Genomic DNA, 23,387 nt, shown 5'->3' with positions numbered 1-23,387 from the left:
AAAAAAAAAAAAAAAGAAAAGAAAAAAGAAAGAAAGAAAGAAAGAAAGAAAAGAAAAGAAAGAAAATGCTAATAATACAACAAAGATAAATGTAAAAAAAAATCTATAAAAAGAGAGGGTAAAAAGATAGTCACACTGACATGAAAATATTCCTAAGATGTTTACCAAAGCTAGAAGAGAAGACTGCACCTGAACAACAATGGCCATGAAGTCGAACACAAGTGTGACCATGACAGAACAGAAGCCAGATGACAATGACCTATTTATTAGACACCTGGCATTCAGTAAATGCTCAAGAACCCGTGCAGCATTGTCCGACTGAGCGTTGCTGGTGAACGAAGCAAACTGTCTTTTCCCTGTTCCGTCCAGTGTGTGTATTTTCATGCCACTTTAAATAGCTAGTTTCTCTGTGCTTGAACATATTGATCTTAACTAAAGCTGTGTTTTACCTTCAGACAGAAAACTGTAAGATGGAAGGTTTGAAATAAAAGGAAAAATAAGAAGAGGGGAACACCAGGCAAATAGGGACGGTACAGGAGAACTGGGGGGTTTACGTGTGTTTGTACAGATGTGCTGCTAAAGACATTGAAAGCTGAGTTTACAGAATTAAAAGAGAAAACTCAGTTCCTGTCTCACACTAGCTATTTTGAGGGTTCAGAGCATCATAGTGCCTACCAACCTGCTGGGCACAAAAGAAAAATTTCGCCCTTACTGTGGAAATGTGCTGAACTGTGCTTCTGGGAGCGGACAGAGGAGCCAAACTGAAATGTTCTGAGTATATACTACTGTCAGTCAACTTGAAACTTCAACAGGGCCTCCAGTCATTGTGGTGAGTTGGCTTCCCAATGATAGGCACACTCCTTCATTTTCACTTACAGATTCACTACTTAATCTTCTTCTAGTCCTGTGGGTATGAAATGGCATATCTCAATTAAATTTGCATATTCCTGACAACTACGGGTTGAGAATTTTTAACGTACTGGTATTTCACGGTTCTTATCCTGTGGCTTTCCTGATCATACCTTTGTTCTACATTGCCTCATTGAAATAATTTAAAATGGAAAGTGATTGTGGTGTACTGAGAAGTAAGACAAAAACAATTTCTATGCTTCCCTGCTCCAAAAAATTGGCCTACAATGACCTTAATTAAATGAAAGAAAATGTTCATATGCTTAAATTCTGAATGATTATGATAGTTTAGCAGGGGGATCTGAACTAATTTGTTTTTCTTTTAAAAATGATTTCAATGTTGCCATAATACCATTTTCTCATCTTCAAAGGTCAAAACAAATGCAATTATACTTGGGCCTTGGGAAATGGTCCTACAACTTCCTACTCTTCGCCTGCTTTGTCTTCTCCTTGGCTCCATGGAGACTGAGTGCTTATTTTCCTTCATCCCTGCTATTATTTTTATTTGACGTTATTCCCTTCTGGTAGAACACTGTGTGCTTGACCTTAAAGAAAAAAATCTTTGTATGTTTCTGTGTATGAAAAGCAAAATAGAGTAATAAGGGGGGAAAAAACACTTCAAGATTTGTATGTTTAATTAGACTGTGTTTGAGTTGCAGAAGAGACTGTGTTTTGTAATTCTTAACAGGACGGAAGGAATTTGTGGGCATTGCTGGATATTTTGCTTACTTGTATTTTGGAAATGGAGTTTAAGTTCAGACTGATGCTTGAACTTAAATAGTCAACCCAGAAAAGAAATAATAATCTTTAAAAGTAGAACTGTACAAGAGAGAGAAAGAAAGAAAGAAAGAAAGAGGAGAGAGAGAGAGAGAGAGAGAGAGAGAGAGAGAGAGAGAGAGAGAGAGAGAGAGAGAAATTGTAGTGTTGGAGTTAAATAGAAATCTGAAGTAGCATGACTGATTACCAGATAAAGTCACTTGTCACCAAGCTTGGTGGCCTGACTTTAATTCCTGGGGCCCATATAGTGGAAGGAGAGACCTGACTCTCCAAATATGTTCTTTCACCCTACACATTATGACATGTATGTGTACCCCTACAAACACACACACACATACTCACATACACACAGGCACATACACAAGCACACACCGTAAAGTGCACACAACTCAGAAATTAAATAGGAACTCTAGATTCTTAGAATGGACTGCATTTTGCAAGATACTTCACTGAAACCGGTAGCCAGCACATGCAAACCTCCGCTGCTAACAGTGTAGTCAAGCTTCCTCGTGCAGATCTATCCCCCATCCTGTGTACTGTTGGCAAGGTTTCTTGCTATTGTCTCTTTCACTTCCTGCATGGATCATCTTCTCCAAATCCCCTGCTACTCTCTGCCGAATGGTGATTCTCCACCCTGGTACAAGTGTTCCCAGCAGTGAGTGCAGAAAATGCAGCCAGTAGTTTTACCTTGAAAAAAAAAAAGAAAGAAAAAAGAAAGAAAGCAAGCAACAACAGACAGCAGCTATCTTTACACCTTTTCAAGAAGACTGTAAGCCACAGCTGACACTGGTGTCTCAAATGCTTAGCATTTCTGTCAGCTGTGGGCACACCGGCTATGTGTGCGTCTCTGGGATTTTTATAGTATGAGCCAGAATGTGCCTTTGCGTGCCCTCTGCCATTCCCAGTTGCTTCCAAATGAACACCCCTGCAAATGATTTGTTTCGAGCAGGAGGCAGGTTGCCTCTGTTTTTGTGGCTCTTGCCCTTGCCAAGAATGCTGACACTTTCCCGTCATCTCGCCACCACAGCTCTTCGAGTTACCTATACTCACTCGTCAAGTGGATCTACCTGCATTTTTCTTTGATTGACAGCACGGTGTCAGTTCCCATTACGATGATTTTTGACACGCGTTCAAGGACAACAAAATGAAAGCAAAACTTTTAAAAAAAAGAAGCCTTTTTTATTTTTTAATTTGGATGAAAGCTTCCCCAGTAAAATCTGCAGGTGCAAACCACATGAGACTTGCTCTCTGAGTGCACAGTCTTCAGGGGGCTTGCAGTAACCTGCCAAGAAACTCTTGGCTTCTCAGCAGTGCTTGGCATGTGGGATGTCGTATCACTGTGGTCTTGGAGTCTCCTGTAGTCCTCCATCTGCCTAACTTTGAGCTGAGGTGTGGACTTGGATCTACTGCTGAGATTTCTGTAATGTGTGTCCCGAATGACATCTGAAAGCATTTTTCTCTCCCTGTGTTCACTTGGAACATTCTTGCATGTTCACAGCATCCTCTGCTGAATGGAACAAGCTTGAAGATTCTGTGTGATATATTAGGTCTATAGGGTCATCTGCTTTATATACCAATTTCACCACTGCATGCCAACATCACTGCTTCCTCCCCCTTGGATGGCTGGTACCTTCTGATCCTCTGTCATCCCCTTCTAAGCATAAATAGCTGCCACATTGTATTCCAGACTGATATCCTAACATTGATAAGTAGGAAATAAAAGGACAGGACAGAATGACAGAGGCCACAGGAGGAAAGAGGAGTAATGGAAGAAATTAGAGGGAAGAGGGAAAGAGGGTCTCATGGAAGAGGCCAGAACAGGCAAAACAAGCTCTACCCAAGTAATTAATTACACGAAGCCCTGAGCCTCCCTCTAGAGCTGTTTGTTTGCATGTTCGTTGACTGTTGTTTGTCTCACTGAGGTACACCTTCAGTGGCTTGTTATTTAGGCTAATCGAGCATATACTTCAGATTTTTTAAAAAATAATTTGTTCAGTTGAAAATGATGAAAACAATGCCCTGCCCCTCACCTCAACCTCCATCCCCATCCTAGAATGAAAAGATGCCCTTTTAGAGAACTGGGCAGGCAGAGATATACTGGAAGCAATTTGCATATTTCAGGCATCATGATCTGACACACTTGAGTTCTAATATATATAAATAAAGCCACTGTGTAAGAACATTAATCTCATACTTTTACCCTATCAGAAAGTCACACTGCCTAGTTTACTATGACTTTAATTTTATAGTAATTTTTAAAAAAAGAAAACCACTGGGGATATGACTCATTAGTAGTAAAATGGTTGTAAGCAAACCTGAGGACCTGAGTTTAGATCTCCAGCATGCACACGCGCGTGTGCGCACACACATACACACACACACACACACACACACATACACACACACACTGAGGCGTAAGGGTCATGGTGTATGGAACTCCAATCCACTATTTATAAAAACAGAGATAGGTAGATTCCTGGAGTCTGCTAGCTTAGCAGAATCATTGGACTCCAGGTTCAGTGAGAGATTCTGTCTCAGAAAAGTAAGGTATAATGTGATAAAGATAATCAATGTAGACCCCTAGGTTTCATGTGAACACACACATGTACATCTGAATGAACATGTATGTGCACGTGCACATATACCATGAAATTCTTATTTATAACATCAAATTTTAATCCTATTCGACTAACATTTCAGTTTAATGTGTCCGCCAAGTGTATGATTATAGTAAGTTAACCCAAAGCTTCTCCAATTATGGGTTCTAAATATGATTATTTAATTTCTCCACCCCAAAACCCACCATAACCCAGGAAGATGAGCTAGCGCTGTATGGCTTGATAAGCTCTTCTGCTGATTAAATGCACGCAGAAGCTTGAGGACCTCAGCCAAAGCATTTGGACTTCAAAGGGACGTAGGCAAGGTGATCTGGTAGAAAACGGCATAACGTCATGTTTCATATTCATTTATAAAGCTCTGTTTTTGTGAATTTAAAATATATCATGACTAACAACCCTATTGTGTATGTTAGAAGTGTATGTTTATATTTTTGGAGAGGGCCATGTGGAATGTAAAGGTTGGGTGCTGTTTCTCTAACATTTGAAAACCCTTACTCTACATACCCAACTGGTCCACTAGCCACCAACATGCCTGTGCTTTCCTTAATGTATTTGTTTCGCTTGCTGCTTCTGCAACGTTTCACAAATCACCTTCAGTACATCTTGCTCTTTATGTGCAGAGAATTCCCACATTCCTAGCAGAATGATAAGAAAGGAACATTACACAGCATCCCTTCCCTGAGGAAAAGCAAGGCTTTCCCCCTTTCAATGCACTTGTGTGCCAGTGTGCAAAACAGGACCCAGACAGAAAAAAGGAGCCTTCTCTCCCCAGTCTCATTGGGTCCTTTTCTCTTTCTCATGATTCTGCTTAGGCTGGGGAGATTTCTGCAGAGTGGAGTGCCTCACTCCTCAGTAGTATCTCCCAGTCTCTTACACACATTAGCCTGGTGAGCCTCTTACATCAGACATGTGAGCAGAAAATATTACTTTACAGTACTCTAAATGGAGAACTAGAGGAACTTGGAGTAAAACTGATTGTTGAGCCAAACTGTTTAGGGATTTAATAATGATAAGGTAGAAAAAAATAATTCCTTTCTTTCTGGTTCAATATTTTCCTTAAAGCATGCTGTCAGTAATGCTGGGTAATTCCAAAACAAGCATATAAGGACAGTCCCTTCCTATATACCTGTCCTGGTAATATCGTATAGGAGCTAAAAGCACACACATGGGCTTCAATCTTGTCTCTGCATTTTCTTCAGGGGTGGCCCTCATCAAGTCCCATCTTAGGCCCCACTATACATGGAGACTAAGAATCGCTACCACTGCATAGACTCAACAGAGGAGCCAAGGGGATATAAGACCTCAGGACAGTGTCTGGATTATAGTAAATTCTCAATAAACATTACATTGTGCTTTGCTAAGGCCAAAGAGATTACCAAAAAGTAATAAAACAGAATCCTTTTCCAAGTCCTTCATCTGGGAAACTCACCCCTTTTTTGATTTTTGTTGTTTTTTCAAGCTGAGTGCTAATGGGCTTGCATAACATATAGTGCACTGAAAAATCAAAAGCCATGCCTTTCTCCACTGTAGACACTGACCTAAACACTTGCCACTAGCTCCCTCCTCGTGCCCCTGTGTCTGTCTGGGTGAAGAGCTATTTCTGTTCTTGAGCTAACTGTTGGCAGAGATGCCTATGGAGCACTACATCTTATCCTTAGAAAATAAAGGAAAATCGTATGTCAAACTCCACAGTGAAGCTAGTTAGCTGAAAAATTTCTGGCAGTAAAATGATGTTGCATCAAGAAAGGAAGGAAGAACTTCACACTTTTATAAATGCTCCCCCAAAAATCGATTTGTCTTAGAGGAGGGTCTAGAACACCCTATCATTAAAGCAAAAGGCCCCGGGGAATGACAATTTTCATGAACTCTTAAGAGTGCTTCAAAACGAGTCATGAGAAACCCACCGGGCTGGTGAGATGGCTCAGTGGGTAAGAGCACCCGACTGCTCTTCCAAAGGTCCTGAGTTCAAATCCCAGCAACCACATGGCTCACAACCATCCATAAGGAGATCTGACACCCTCTTCTGAAGTGTCTGAAGACAGCTACAGTGTACTTACATATAATAAATAAATAAATAAATCTTTAAAAAAAAAGAAAAGAAAAGAAAAAGAAACCCACCATATGTAATCTGAATCCATTATTAAGTAAGAGAGAGCCTATAACACATGTGCAAGCATTCTAGGCTAATGGGCAGAATTGCCTGCTGGGAATTCTCCCCTTGTTCATTTTGATTTGCCTGTAATCCCATAGGTCCCACACAGTATTTCATCAGAGTCTTTTCAATAAAGTTATAAAATAGATATGATGGTGCTGCTGAGATATTTGAAGTACTCCAGATCACTTGGGTCTCCTGTAGAGACTGCAAAATAGGCTGTCTCTTGTTGCCTCCACCCTGAGAGCCATGACTGACTGCAGTGGACTGTCACTTTCTTTCACCAGCTACCCCTTAAGGCCTCTGGGAAGACACTACGTGGATCCTATGGATTCACTTTTGTAGAGCACCCAGTTCAGTATGGTTTTCAACGGTGGCTTTGTTAAAGATACAGATGTCCTAACAACGTGCTTCCGTTTTGAAGAGTTCCTATTCTATTTATGATGGATGGTTTTCAAGTTTGAAACTGTCCTCTTTTTTATTGTTCCTGGGTTTTTGAGTCCAGTGGTTTGTATGAATGTTGCCCACTTCCCTGCTGCAAGTACAGGCTTGCTGGTTAGCCCTGCCTTCCTTTCTTTTCCTCTGCCTCTTTTCTGTGGACCTATCCCTGGACATTTAGCAAGCCGATACATTCTTTCTTCCAAATGTGTTTACTTTGAAACTAAGTGGGATTTTTGGAATTGCAAAGACAAGCCTGAAATGTTTCTTTGGTATCTTTTATGGAGTTAGTTACTCTGATGCAGACAGAGCCTCAAGCTCTTGTCTGTGGTTCCAAATATGCCCGGCTGTTTCTCCTTCCACTGTGTGTCTGTCTGATCTCCATTTCTACCTCAAAGAACCGTCTACCCTGCACTCCACCCAAAGGGCATCAGAACACCCACACTGATGTCTTGGTGGGGCAACCATAGTCAAATGAGCTCATTCCCTCATCTTTCAACTTCAAAGTAAAGAATTAAAACAGATGAAGTTGTAAAGGTCATTTTAAAGGGAGAGACTGAGTAATGGCATCAGGCTGTTGTGCAGTCCCTGGCCCCAAAGCACTCAGCGAACAGTCTACATGCCATTCCTTACTTACCCTGTTCTTCCTCATGGGGAACCCAATGGAACAACTAGTTTGTAGCCATCATGGGTGTATCTCCCTTAGCGTTATTTACAGAGCTGTTGAAGACAAACTTTCAGCTTCAAAGATCTTTGGGGTTTTTTTTGTTTTTTGTTTTTTTTTTTAAGTAGGTACTTCTTCATTCAGTGATAAACATTGTTTCTTTTTCTTCTTAGACTAAGATTGGGTTTTATTTTGCTGTCCCTCAATTATATGGCTTATTTCACCATTCAGATTCATGATTTAGCTCAAGAGCCTTTGAAGCTTTTAAATAATTACTTCGGCGTGATTCATAATTTATTGGGAAAGCACAGATTGTTGTGAAATTTTTATACATCCTTAAATAATTACCATTTCTAGATCTCCAATATTATTTCATATCAAGGAAAGACATTTTTATCTAGGAAATTTGACTGCACTATTTCTATTTATTGAGCTCTTCTGGAAGCCTGTCTCTCACAGATGGCTGTCAACTTGCAATGGGGATACATCTTAATAAACCCATCATAAATTGAAAAGTTATGACAAGCAAATGCCCTTGGCATAGCTCACCTGAACAAGCTGCCCCAGCAGCACAGCACACTGGAAACTATTTCTCATCTACCCTCTCCATCTTGGAGTTAATGGTAGCTGTAGCTCTTTGCTGCCACCTATCATTGTTAGCCTTGAAAAAAAGAAGAAACATCAACTTCAAAGTATGCTTCTACCTAATGGTTGTCTACACCAGCTGAATGTCTAACGTGGATTCGGAAACAGGAGGTTGAGCAGGGTCAGACAAACAAAGCAAGTTTCTAGTCAGTCTGGAACATTACAGAGTGCAGAGTCTCTGCATCGAATCCTTAGAAGAATGACGGACAAGCACCTAGATCCGCTCGGTTTTGGAATTTTCATGAGTGAATTACTGGGAATTGATTGTCTGCTGAGCCTTCCAAACATTCTCCCATTTGCCATACTCCCAAGTAGGCATGGTTATCCCAGCGTGGTAGATAAGGAAAACCAAACCTCAGAAAACTCTGGAACTGGTGAAAAAAAAAATCATCTTTTTATCTTCCTCTTATGAAAATGGAATGTGTGTGTGTCTATGGGGTAAGGGATCTAACCTGAGCTTTATGAATGCTAGACCATTCTTTAAAATAAGTTTCATACAAATTCCATTTTTTTAAAGAAGACGAGTACAAAATTAAAAAAAAATCTAGAATAACAGAATTGAGTAGGTGATAGCATCAGACTGACATGTGATTCCTTACTGCACCTAGCCACTACCTTTGTAAGTCGCCTGAGAAATGTGCCTTTGAAATCTGTGGTGTAGCAGACAATGTAGTAAGTGCTCTGGATTGCAGACCCTGGGGGTAAGCTTCCAGGCCTTTATAATTCAATGAAGAAGCTCATGGTGTAATATATTTTCCATGTATATAGACACTAGCATCTTGTATTTTCTTAGGGAATTTACATTGTTATACAAAATAGCTCTCACATCTATCCAGAAATGCATATTTCCATAATGGGTGTAAGATGTCATCTTTTGACGGTTATGCAAAAAAAAAAAATGTAAGTTAACATCGCATGCTTCAAGAAAGACACAGTGATGCCGCAGAGTATTTTGTTGCATTTATTTATTGTGTGCATGTGTGATATTGGGTGAGGGGAGTGTGTGCAGAGGTCAGAGGACAATTTGTGGGAGTCTGTTGTCTTCTTCCACTGTGTAGGTCCCTGGCATGGAACTCAGGTTATTAGGTTTGGCAGAAAGAACATTTAACCACTGAGCAACCTCACTGACCCATCAGCACAGAATCTTACTGAGTATGATTCTTAAAGATGTCTCAGTGCAGGGTAGAAGGTGAAGCAGAAGAGGGAGGCTGTAAAAATAAAATTTAAAAAAATACAATACAAAACAAAACCCTTACTGAGTTTTCTCCGTATTCTTTATAGAAATTAATGCAAGAACTCTGGCACAGACTAGAAGCCGTAAGTATGGGCTGCTATCACTAAATGGGGAAAACAGATTCCTCTTCTCTATGCTCATCCTAAGCCCTTTAGGATGGGCTTCTCTGGTTTCATCCTTTAGTGAGTCTAGAAAATGATACCTCAATCCTTATGTGATATGTGTTGTGGACTCTTAATGCTCTTCACACTTTCCGACCAGCGCTCTAGGTAAAATCTCTCACAGGTAACAAGGCCATGAGAACAGACAACCAAAAAGATGTGATAATTAGTTCTTCCATGATGCCACACAATTAATTATGAAAGTGTTGAGTGCCATTTTGTGACTTCACAATTGATTAAGATAGAAAATCATTTATTGTGCTTTATTGAAAGCTCACTGTAGCATTAACAGACTAGGTTAAGCTTGCTCGGCCCAGGTATCAGAGTTCGTATGAGAACTTCTCACTGTTTGGGACAATGTTAATGAGCTCCATAGCTCTACTGAACACCAGCTTAGAAGCCTACATACTGTTTAGACAAACCTTCACAGTTTAATATACCTAGCTCCAAAAGCCTGGTGGATTGAGGTAGAAGTTAATTGTATGCTGCAAAGACAGGCCCAGACTTTGGATATAATGCCATTTAATAAGTGTGATTCTTTCCAGAGAAATACTTAGAATGATGAATATTGGCATCATTGAAATCAGGGGAAAACAGTCAGCATCTGGGTTGGAAGATCTTGATTTCATATCCAATAATATTTTGTGGATTATTATGTGGAACTATATAATGCCCCTTTAACTTAAATACATTTTTAAGATGACATATAAACACATAAGTATATATCTTTAAAACTACCTATCTATCTATATACCTATATACCTATATACCTATATAGCTATATACCTATCTATAGTGGATGTGTGCACATATTTAGGAAGTTCTATAAATGTATATTTTATAGTTAGATAAGTATATATTTATATATACATTTATATGCATATCTTTATATGTACATACATTTATATATACATTTTATAAGTATATGTGTATGTTTAAAAAATAAATCAATTCTGACTATATTAATTTATGTTTTTATATTCTATATTCAGTGAGAGAGAGCTGAGTTCTCATCATATAATCTACGGTGCTATATCCACCCCAACAGAACACAAAATCAGATTCGCTCAGTCACAAGCATCTGCTAGCCGTAAGAATTATAAGACCTAGCAAGACCAGGATCTGCAGAGCTATTTTCAGACTCCATATAATTCCTTGCCAGAGACCATAAAGGGGAAAATGCTAAGAAAATAAGAGGGGAAGATGGAGAGGCCAAGAAACTCCCAAGCCGAAAAGGGTATAGGGGCGGGAAAGCAGCCAACACAAAAGGAGGAACGCATTTTATTTTGAGGACTAAAGAATGTCTCGTGAACGTCAGAGTATCCTGGCCTGGAAGCCTGAGTTTCAGGACAGATGCTCCAGTAACAAGATCCAGACGCTGGGGTGCACAGCCAGTGAACTCCCCCCTCCCCCTCCCCCTCCCCCACCTCTCAGGTCTGGAGAAATCCCCAGAGAGCCCTGCAGAAGCGCGATAGCAGTGGTTTCTCAACGTGTGGGTCGCGACTCCTCGAGTTCCATATCAGATATTCTGTGTATTCTATATTTACACTACAATTCACAACAATAGCAAAATCATGGTTGTGAAGTAGCAGTGAAATAATTTTATGGTTGGGAAGCCACCACCACATGAGGAACATGTAGGTTGAGAACCACTGCTTCCCAATTCTCTTGTTTTTACCATGAAGGTAGCATTTATGGTAAGTAAGAGACAAGATATAATATTCAATAGTAATATTTTAATTTTATTTCAACATAGGTATTATAATGTCAAAATGTAATGGCTACTTGTTTTAAATACAGCTTTCACTTTTAAGATGGAAAAAATGAGCAAAATACTTGGTGATGCTACTCATTAATTATTTATGAGTTCTCCAAAATATCACAAAGAAACAGCCAAGATTCTGGCAAAAGAGGGGCAAAAATCAACAAGAAGGCAGGGCGGGGCTGAAGTTACACAGGGTGCCTCCCCTCAGAGCCCCAGCGTTTTACATAAAGGATCCCAAGTTGCTCCAAGAAGATAACGCAATTGCACTGCAAGTTCTCTCTCTTGCCTTTCAAAGTCAAGTGTCATTTATGACTGACTTTAATCGCTTCAGGGCAGAGCTTGATCCAGGCTCAGCTCACTGCAGAGGAAGTCACAGAGCCAGCCATATGTCCCCATGTAATAACATGCTGTGAAGTGAGAGGAAATGCTTCAATTGATTTTGCAAAGGCTCCTGGGGGCACCAAACTTGCGAAGACTCTATGAGGAAACTACAGGTTTCCACCTAACGCGCAGGTTCATAAGAATTCTCAGGAGGAAGCTTGTGAGCAGAAGGGAGACAGACGGTCTGATGTGGGAAATTGTCTTGTTCCTGGCTTCCTGAATAACTGGCTTTCTCTCTTCTACGGAGACCGCTATTGTGTAGAAGGTGATGCGGTCATTGGATAGGTAATCTGGCTTTTAGTCTGTGTTTCTGATCTTGAATAGACTCTGTAATTACTTTCGAGAATTTGAAACCTAAAATAATTACTGGATCATACACTGATCTCTTATGATTTCACTATCTAGCTTTTGATGATATAGACTTGGGAAATAGCCATCACTAAGCTGTGTGATGGTTAGGGTTAGAGTTGGTTTAAAATTAAGGCATATCCTTGAAAAGAAATCCGTCAGTGAAAAACCAAGTGGGCTATCAGAGAGACATCCTGAAGAGCACTCTCCTTAGTTAAGTCATTTATTCTGTCCCCTCGCTATTTGGGAAATAAAACAAAAAGTCCCACCCCTCCTCTTGTCCCACTCAGTTTCCTCAGACGTTCTCTGCTATTTGGCTTAATAATCAAAAGCGGAGTTAATTCTAAAAGGCTGTCTTTGCTCTGGGGGAAGTTCTGCTTCCCGTCTGTGCCAGGTGATACCCAAGTGTTTATCTGTCCTCCCTAAAATCTGTGACATGCTGAGTGGTTGTCAGTGGGTCACCTTCTCCCCTCACGGCTCCTCAGTCGAATGGCACGTTTCCTTAGCCAAAGCCTAGGATGGGAACTGCATGGACACAGGGACTATTTGAAGACAGACTAAGGAGTACAGTTAAGTAAGCATAACCTTGATGTAAGATGGATTGCCGCCGGCTTCTGACAACCGTCCATTCTTCACTTGTTTTCCCACTCGTGATCTCCATGGGTCCTTGCAGTGACCTTGAGTTGCTTTCCACAGTCACCCCTCTGCTTCACAGATACCCATCTCAGAGAAATGAACACGGTCTTCCTAAGATCAGAATTCTACACGGCAGAGGTATACGTCCATCTGTTTTCTGACTCCAACTCTCTCCCTCTCTCCTGTGTTTGCCATTGTGCCTTCACTCCTCCTGGGAGCAAATCATTTTATGAGGGACACGCTACCAAGACAACAAACATTTCACTTACCTTTCAAAAGTTGTGATTGCAGAGAGCACCAAAGTCTGGTAACTTAAGCAAGAAAAGAGCAAATAAATTTAGGGCCGAGAGGTATCCTCACCCAAAGGCCCGGCACAACTCCTGAGCCCACAGCTAACATTTTATTCTGTACCTACTGCTTGATTGCACACCTAGCTGCTTGCTCATCCCTCTGTCCAGCCAACAGTTCATACAGCTTTTCTGAAATTGCAAGCACCAGACAACTTTACTTCTAAATAAGTCAACGTGATTTGGGGGAGCTACCCAGGTCAGTGTGAAAGTAAAAACTGTATATAGTGAATACACGAATACTAAGTGTGCCGTTCGGAGGATTCTGTCGAATGTGAACATCATCTCTCTCATACTAGAGGTGTGGAGTCTCAGCCTTCTCTGGGCTGCTGATCCTTCTCCGGCCTTCCTCCATCGTTTGAGGATTATGTCATCACCTCTTACTTTCCTTTATACATCTTCAGGTGAATGGAGTCTTATTTCCCTTTTTCCTGTAAGGATTCTCTGTCAAGATAATATTTCTAAGATACACTCATGTTTTGAGTACAAGGGGTTAGCTAATTTTCATTGTCGAGTATAATGATATCTTTTAGAAATATGCTATATTCTTTAACTGTTTTCCTCTTGATAGACAATTAGACTATTTCCAGTTTGGAGTTCTTCCAAATAAATCCTACAAGTATTCTTGTATAGATCTATTTGTGGATGTTTTCATAAGTCTCGGGCAAGTACTTAGGAATGGAACTGCCAGGTTATGGGATAAATGTATATTTAGTTTTATAAGAAATTATCAGCGTTTTTCCAAAGGACTTGGGACATTTTGACTCCCATGAACAATACACCAGAGTCTTTGTTGCCTTGCTGTTGCTCACTACCTTTGGGGTTATCAGAATGTTTTTCATTTTAGCCATTCCTGGAGGTTATCATCATATCACTTTTATTTATAAGGCAAGGGCCTTCACAGTGGAGAGTTCCTATTTTCAAAAGATGCCTTGAGTGGCATCTGCTTTCAAGTACTCATGCGAATGGAACACTCAAGCTTTCTTCAGTGAACTTGGGAGTTGATTGAAAGCAAAGTTATAATCTGGTATTTATTTTAGATGGTTCTGAGTTTAACTTGAGCTCCAAAATCGGACTTCTTGATATTTCGTTGGAACTAATTCTTAAGGTTTTTTTGTTTGTTTGTTTTGTTTTTTGTTTTGTTTTGTTTTGGTTTTTTATCTATAACACTGAGACCTTCCAATTAATCAAAATTGTCGGTTTGTCTCTTGGCTTGAACTCAGTATGGAAAAAAATTTCAGTATATTCATGAACTCATAAAGTTTTTTTTGGATGAATTATGTAAGTGTCACAAGAGGGATGACTCTTGTGACCGAAACTTTGATTTCAGGAAGTGAGTCGTTTGGAGTGAGCAAGAGTAATATCAGGAAAGTTACAACCAAGGTAACTCATGGGGAGTCCACAGGTCTCATTTTATTTTAATGCTAATGTTTCCTTAGGTCTTGTCATTTATCCTTAAGAATTTTCAAGCAAATGAATTAGGTATTTTTTTGTTTAGGTTTTTGCTTTTTTATTGGTTTATGTTTATTTTTATTTATTTATTTTATTCCCCACCATATTCTGCAATTCAACTTTTGTTTGTTATGAAAATAACCTAAGTGCATTTCATGCTTCTCATGAAATGAGTTGCTCCAGTGCTTGCCTGTCATCCCTGCACCAGGGAAGCAGAAGCAGAAGGGTACAGAGTTCAAGGCCAGCTTCAGCACCAGAGAGTCTGAGGCCAGCCTGGGCTATGAAAGCCTGCTTAGTGGCTGATACTGTATTTAATTTACTGTTTGCAATACTAGTCTCATTGTAACCACTGGATAATGTGTCCTTTTGTGCATTTTCAGGAAGAGCAATAACCATATGCTGAAGGGCTCTGAAATGAAAGGAATAGCTGGCTCACACTCAGAGGCTAATGCTCTCTGCTCTGGGCACTGCAGAACAGTAACAGGACGGTGCCTTCGCTTTCTACTGCTTTGTAGGATGTTCCCTGAGATATGGAAGGATAATATACGAGGATTTGTATGCTTTTTAACCTGGAAATTCATAGTGAAGTTTTAGCAAAGGTTAATTTTATCAAGCAGTATTATCTGCTAGACTTGCTCAACTCCTTCCCATAATATTTGTGAAGGGCATAAAATGATCCCAGTTTCTAGAAATTCTTCCTGAACCTGAGACACTCTCAGACAATCCCCTTGGAAACAATTTGATTTAAACATCCTGCTGTCTGTTCCCACTTGCCTTTCTCCAGATGATAACACATCAGTTTTCTTTCTAGTTGCAAAATAATAAAATGTGCCAGTTCAAAAGATAAGCGATACAATAGTGTTTCTGGAAATAACCCCCCTGGGCACATTTTTGCTCCTTTAAATATAAGAAGATCCTGTGGCTTGGAGTGACACGGTGTTGTCCAGTTGTCTCTGTCATAAATATGCACATGTGACAGAGTTACCGTAACGTTTGTTTCTTTTCCTGCTTTTCTTTAATCTGCATATGAGCCACCATGAACACAGTCATAAATAGATAAAAATAGTTAGCTGTGATTGAGCTGGTGAAACAAGATAAAAAATATATCTGTTTGCCTTTGAATGTTCTCCTTCGGCCTTGCCTTTAGAATAAGATGGATGCCACACCAGGATCACTTTTTTTCTTTTATTTGGGGACTGTTTAATTGAGGTATTTCTTCAGAATGTGGCAGCACCATTGAGAAATGAGACACAGAGAAATTTCTAAAGACTAAAGGCGATGTAAAATTGTGTGTGTGTGTGTGTGTGTGTGTGNGAGAGAGAGAGAGAGAGAGAGAGAGAGAGAGAGAGAGAGAGAGAGAGAGAGAGAGAGAGAGAGAGATGTCGGGGGAATGTGTTTAGATGTAGTGGGGTGGGGTGAGGTGGGGTGGGGTGGGGTAAACCTCTGGTCACTGGTGGAAGATGCCTGAGTATGTTGTGGGGGTTCACTTGCTTCAGACACTGGTCCAAGGCTGACTCCATGTAAGGCAGATTAAACAGAAGCAAGATGGTGGTTTTAACTTCCAGATAAAGCCGGATTTTGCACAGCAGTTCTGGGACACAGTTTGTTCTATCTGACCCTGAAAGACCCAGGATAACTGTGCAGGCGTCACGGTATGGAGGCTGAGAATTTTGCATTTTTCTGAGTTATATAAGCCATATGGTTAGATAAACTCTTGTTCGCTGGTGAAACAGTATTGAAAATGAAAACTAATTTTCACTGTCAAATTCTTGGTGCATAAGATTTTAAAAAAAAAAAAACTTAAAAACAAAGTGACTATTTTTTTAACCTGGTAATTACCCTTTAAGTTTGCCACTGGCCCACTTTACAGAGGAAATCAAGCCTAAATGCTACAGTATTTAGTTAGATTTCATTCCATTTTAAATGAGCAAAGACAGAAATAAAGATAACTCATTGGGAATTAATAGGATTCATCTTTAGGCTTTTTAAACCGCAAATCGATCTGTAAACTTATGCTTTTGCTTTATATCATCCAAAACATGCCATTCTGGTGGCATAGGAAATACTTGTATTTTATCCACATATGAATTCTCTCCTTCAAACACCAAAAATGGTCACTCCATGGTTTTATCATAGTTACATATGAACTTTAAAAAGAAAAACGCCAGGGCTTTAGTTTATAATTTCAAACATAAATTCATGTCACCTTAGATTGCCCAGCATAGACAATGTAACCTTATTAGTCTTCTCTTTATTCATAAAATATTTATTTTTATCATTTAAAAACATTTGAGTTTTCATAAATTAGGCATAGCAAACAATAAAACATCTCAGATTAAAACAAAAAACCTCGATTAAAAATAAAACCAATTTGAAAATTGGCTCTCTAATCATATTAGGCTGGGCCCCTGATATTAAAGACGTCTTCTAAATGTTAATTGAATAGACCATGTTAGTCTGTCTAGAAACAGGGGTTTTCGATCCCTCTTTGAAGCAAGGAGATTATTATGCTTTAAGTGTACTTTAGAAATTTCTTCCTACGGCTAAATTGAAAATGTCTGATATTCTCAATTACTTCAAGCGTTTATGATTCTAAGCTCCCAGCAGAAGCTGCTGCCAAGGCAGGGAGGGTGAGGAGCAGTTACTCAGAAGGACACTTACATAAGAACCATCAGGGTGGTTGGTTACTGGCTTGAAAGCTTGAAACCCTGTGTTTCAGACTCCAGGCTTTAAGGGATTTTTTTTATTGAGCGTTTTCTCTTCTCATAGCTGAGACAAATGGCTGACAACTGAATCCTGAGACTGTCCACAGCTTTTTCTCTTTCATTCTACTGCAGCCCGGAAGATGGTGAGATCCATCCCGAAATCTGCCGGCTTTACATCCAGCTGCAGTGTTGCCTAGAGATGTACACAACAGAGATGCTGAAGTCCATTTGTCTGCTGGGGTCTCTTCAATTTCATCGAAAAGGTACACACCAGTAGGATGCCAGAAACAGAGGAAGAATAACCAAAGCTGACCTTGTGCCAAGTACAGGCCTGGGCACACAAGCAGAAGGAGGAGTTTAAATCTTCAAAAAAGGCAGGATATGTGAATTGATTAAAAAAAAAAAAAAAAAAAAAAGCCCACGTCACTGCTTTCTAAAAGCATAAGGATTGAAACCATGGTAGAAATTGTCCTTCAGTGTATCATTTCACTGCCTCGTGTATGTATGTGACTTTCACTGGAATCTACAAAGGCTGCAAAGATATGCAAAGATCTTGGTAGAGTAGTGACTGTTCTCCGAGAGCCCAGTTTCTCTAAATGAAATGTTGTAAGGAGGTAAATTGCAGCCTGTGTCCCAGTGACTTCCAAACAGGAGGGAACTCAATGGATTGTAGGGAGGTGTGAGCAGTGGTGAATCGCACTGCCTGCCTTAACTATAAATGGAATGGAGTGACTTCAGCAATGGAAGTATCTGGCAGCTTCAGCTTGCGCATGGCTTGATCGTACTTAGGATTCCCATTCAAAGTGGGGCTCTCTTTGAGGTATCAAGTATCCTCTCAAGTTTCCTTCCCCCACATCAGCAAACTGACTACCACAGCCCTGGTCATCATCGACATACACCATTTGAGCTCATAATGGAAGGGGAAGTTCTTCCAATTATAAAACAAAAGACTCAGGCGTCATTCTAACAGGAACCCCTTCTTTCTTGAGTCATGGAGAGCTGGAATTGCACTGGCCGGCTTAAGCAACTAAGGCCTGTCCATGGACTGAACTTCCATTCCATCCAACCTGTCCATACATAACACGGTAGGAGGAAGTAGAGAGGAAGGCTGCCTGGTTTCCACTGCTAACATATTTGACTTATGTTTCCTTTCGATTCATCAAAGAAGAATTCCTTGGAAACCCCCTGCATGTAAACTTTCTATACTTTTGAGTCAGGAAAATGGGGACTGAGAAGAGATAGGAAATGATCTGTGCCAATGATTTCAATTTGAAGAGAAGGAAGCTCAGTAGCTTCATAGGGGAAACCTCAGACAATGCAGCAGTTAAAGATTTGAAATCAGATGAGTATTGATGACAACAAAATGACGTGATAATCTGGTGGTGAAAATTAAATTTTGTGTATGCACATATGTGTACATATGCATACAACAGAACTAAAAACATGAGTTTTTCTGCAATGTTCCCAAGACAGGATAATATTTTCTCAATGCATGAGTATTATTTCTTTTTCCTTCATCTTTCTAAAGACTGATCTTTCAGGGATTATCATCTTCATGTCTATGGTTAGTAGCAAAGGGTACATTTGGATAAATCAGCCTCATGACACTCCTGATGCCTTATCAAAGAATTAAGTACTCAGACACATGGTTTAAAAAAAAGCAGGCTTCACATTTGCACATACACATGCAGGGCAATGTATTCATTCTTTGCATTGTTTGGGTAGGTTGGTGTCTTAGTCATTGTTCTACTGCTGTGAGGAGATACCATGGCCAAAGCAACTCTCATAAAGAAAGCATATAATTGTGACCTTGCTTTCAGTCTTACAAGTTTCACCATTCGCATCATGACAGGGAGCATGGCAATAGACATAACAGGCAGGGTGCTGGAGAAGTTGAGGTTTACATTCTGATCTGTGGAGGAGAGCGAGAAAGAGGCACTGGGTCTGGCATGGACTTTTAAAACCTTCAAGACTTCCCCCAGGCGACGCACTTCCTCCAAAAAGGCCACACCTAATCCTTTCAAACTGTAATACTTCCACGTGACAACACACTCAAATATGTGAGCCTATTGGGACCATTCTTATCCAAACCACCACAGCTGGGTTAGAGATGCTCTTGTTTTCCAGATCTGCCTTGATTCTGCTTGTATTGCCTCCCACTCCTGTGTTCAGTCCTTGTTTTTTGCCTTTCCTAATTGACTTTCCTTTTTAAGTAGGCTGTCATGTAACCCAGGGCCTCTTCCTCACTTCCTGTCTATTGTCAGTCTGTGTAGCTTCTCTTTCTGACTTTTCCTTTTTAAATAAATAAATAAATAAATAAATAAATAAATAAATAAATAAATAAATAAATAAGAGAAAATGAGAGAGAGAGAGAGAGAACGAGAGAGAGAGAGAGACTGGGAGTATAGCCCAGTAGTTGAAGAGCTCTTGCCTGGACCTTAGCTTCTATTCAGAGAACTACAAATGAATGAATGAATGGTAGCTTGAGTTGGCATTGATCTCATAGCAATCCTTTTACCTTGGCCTCTACAGTGCTGAGGTTACAAGCAGCAGGCGCTCGCCATTCTTATTTAAGACAACACTAAAACTTCTAGCATCTACAGTCATCATGCTGTTAAGAAAAAAAGAAAATTCCCTAAGTCCCAAGGAGTTCACAAAAACACTCCTAGGAATAATGACCGTGTTCAGCAGGGTCAAAGAATACAAAGTTAGCCTTCAAAAGCAATATTTCTATACAGTAGCCATGAATACATAGACACCAAAATTTAAAATGTGGTGCAATTGCTTATCATTAATTGTGTTTATTTGTACATTTATTGCATCTAAAATCTTAACCAGGATCTGTGGCTGAAATTACAAAATGGAAGAAATCAAAGAACACCTAAATTGATCCCTACAGACAGTGAAATTTCTATCAAACTCTCAGCAAGGTTATCTGTGAATGTAAAACAAGCTTGTTTTAAAATTTACAGGTAGGGGCTAGCAGCAGGATAGCTCAATGAATAAAGGTGTATCCTACCAAACCTGTCTACCTGAGTTAGCTTTCCAGAACCCATTCAATGGAAGTAGTGAACCAACTCACAATGGCTGTGACAGGATGCATAAGACCTGCACACTATCAAGTCAGCCCAAGTCCCTGAATGAATTAGAAGGGCTCATGAATCCCAACCGTAGGTGAGGAGTTACTGGCAATTGGTGACTGCTAGGAGAGCCTGTGGCCTCTGAGAGGCTACCCACGCTCCAGCAGATGGTACTATGCCCAGGTACATTCTGGCAGCATGAGGTGGACTTCATGGGCCTTAATAGAAGATCACATGAGACTGTAAGGGAAAGTTTGTGGTCAAGAATAGAAGAGGAATTGGTAGGAAGGGAACACATATGAGAAATTCTCAAACAATAGAACAACAAAACAAATAATGGCATAAATGTTTAGGAGGCAGAAGCAGAAGGTTACAGCAAGGTCAAGGCCATACTATCTACACAACAAGGCCTTGGGGGAGGGTCTAATATATGAAAAAGTGTTCAATACCACAAGCAATCAAGAAAATGCAAGCTAAGACTGCAATGAGATTCCATCGTGCTGATCAGAATAACCAGGACGTAGAATCATCTTAGGTGTCCATCAATCAATAAATGGATAATGGAAGTGGTGCATATATGGACGATAATGCTCTGATCAGCCATAAAGAATGAAGTCATGTTGTCTGAAGACAAAAATTACGGAGCTGGAAATCATTTTAAAAATGAACTAGACCCAGAAAGAAAAGAGGAAACAAACAAGCAAAGAAACCCACATCTTCTGTTCATGACTCCTAAAAAGAGAACTCTAGATAATATCTTTAATTTTTATATATATTTAAGGATAAATCACCTCTTGGATTTCTGATTGTTCTAAAGTCATTATTACTTAGAGTTGAATCCTTTTAAAATACAGAGTAGGCTGGATGGTGGTGGTGGTGGCAGTGGTGGCAGTGGTGGTGATGGCGGTGGCAGTGGTGGTGGCGCATTCCTTTAATACCAGCACTCAGAAAGCAGAGACAGGCTGATCTCTTTGAGTTCTAAGCCAGCCTGGTCTACAGAGCAAGTTCCAGGCTAAGGCTACATACACAAAGAAGCCCAAAGATATAAAAAATAAAATAAAATACAGAGTAGTGGGTTCATTTGATGACATCTGTAGTCAGCAGCTCATGCATGTTTACTCCTTGTGGAAGGATGTACATTCTTTCTCACATGACACATGCATAGTGTTCTCACTCTCCTAAAAAGCCTCTCGTGTTCACACATGCAAGGGCTAGCACTATCTTGATACCAGTAGACTTAAGGCAATCATAGGAAGTATTCTCTTCTTATGAGAAATTCCCAGTTATTCTAAAAAAAAAAAAAAAAAAAAAAAAAAAAAAAAAAAAATATGTTTGGCTAAATCCTATGTTGAAGATAAGTCACTAGGCACCAAGAAAAATGTCATTAAACCAGAGAAATTGCAACAGTAGAAACATATTCATGAAAGTATTTATTTGAGAAGTTTCCTGGAATTTTTTTTTCTTGGTTTTTCGAGACGGGGTTTCTCTGTATAGCCCTGGCTGTCCTGGAACTAACTTTGTAGACCAGGCTGGCCTCGAACTCAGAAATCCACCTGCCTCTGCCTCCTGAGTGCTGGGATCAAAGGTGTGCGCCACCACGCCCGGCACCTGGAAATTTTTTGAGTGCAAAATAAAATACTACCAGCATTTAAATAAGGGATGGAATTATTCCATTAAAGAAAGCATTTTGAGGGGCTAGTGAGATGGCTCAGCGGGTAAGAGCTCTCGACTGCTCTTCCAAAGGTACAGAGTTCAAATCCCAGCAACCACATGGTGGCTCACAACCATCCTTAGCGAGATCTGACTCCCTCTTCTGGAGTGTCTGAAGACAGCTACAGTGTACTTACATATAAATAAATAAAGAAATCTTTTCAAAAAGAAAAAAGAAAGCATTTTGAAATTTCCCATCCTATGTCTGCATAATGCATCTTTTCTATTCCTTTCTATTAATCCCTGTGTTGAATCTAAGGAGTTAATTCTACATTGCTATTTTGGACTCTTGTTTATATTATGTACGAAGTCAAATTCCTGCTACTAGAATAACACAGAAAATGTCAGCTGATATCACTGGGTTTTGTTCTTTCTTGCATATCATTGGTAGCTGTGAAGTAGTGTATGTCTACCCAGAACACCTCCAGCCAGTACACCATGTGCACATAAAGTCTGCTGTGGGCTCTCTCGGTGCCATGGGTTACGAAGAAGAGGAGTATTTGACTCCAGTGACCTTACATGCCAGAAATGAATTGAAGAAAAAAAATTGTTTCACAGAGCACATGAGTGCTAAGCATTACAAGAAGAATTGAGAATGCTAGGACATATGATATGTTCCTGAAGCTTGGAATAGATATTTAATAAATAGAGTGAGAGAGGTGACAATTCTGAGAAAACTTACTGCAGAATGAGGACAGAGGAGATAAGAAATGTGGAAGACATTTCTGTTCTGCTGGACCATCAAATCAAGATATGTAAGGAGACATGTGGATAGATCTGAAGGAGCCATGAAGGAAAAACTGGAGTGCTGATGCTTACAGATTCTAGGTCAGGTCTGAGAAGTCACAGGAAAAGGATCAAGAGGCCATTCTTCTTTTCCAGGACTGATACATATGCATTACATCTTACATATAATTTAATGTATATGTCACATAGCAGCAAGGAAAAAGCTGCTATGTGACTCTAACTCTGAAAGGTAAGATGGCAGATGATTTTTCCAAAACATATTGTTTATCCAAACAGTGGTACCCTCATTATAGCTTCAAACTAGGGAATGATCTAGACAGAGAGCACCCAGTAGGCTTCTTAATACTCCTCTACTATGCTCCTCCTCTTTTCCAGCATTAGGTATTGAACCCAGGGCCTTCATATGCTATGCAAACACTCTACCATTATGTGACATGCCTCAGCCTCACTAATACCAAACCTCATCTCCTCTCCTCTCTACCTCACCTATGTCTGTCTGTCTGTCTGTCTGTCTCTCTCTCTCTCTGTCTCTCTGTCTCTCTGTCTCTCTCTCTGTCTCTCTCTCTTTCTGTCTCTCTCTCTCTGTCTCTCTCTCTCTGTCTCTCTCTCTCTGTCTCT

At 40.0% G+C, this 23,387-nt stretch overlaps 1 protein-coding gene across 1 annotated transcript in view; it reads left to right on the top strand.

The window, feature by feature from the left end:
* Rgs7bp (regulator of G protein signaling 7 binding protein) overlaps positions 1 to 23,387 on the top strand; it is a 104,304-nt gene that overhangs the window by 52,480 nt on the left and 28,437 nt on the right. The window contains exon 3 of the mRNA XM_021208670.2: positions 17,365 to 17,495. Within this exon, the coding sequence (XP_021064329.1) occupies positions 17,365 to 17,495 (131 nt within the window). The remainder of the gene's footprint in view (positions 1 to 17,364; positions 17,496 to 23,387) is intronic.

This window comes from Mus pahari, chromosome 11 (assembly GCF_900095145.1).
Source record: "Mus pahari chromosome 11, PAHARI_EIJ_v1.1, whole genome shotgun sequence".
Lineage (NCBI taxonomy): Eukaryota > Metazoa > Chordata > Mammalia > Rodentia > Muridae > Mus > Mus pahari.
This window is presented reverse-complemented; position numbering and strand designations above follow the sequence as displayed.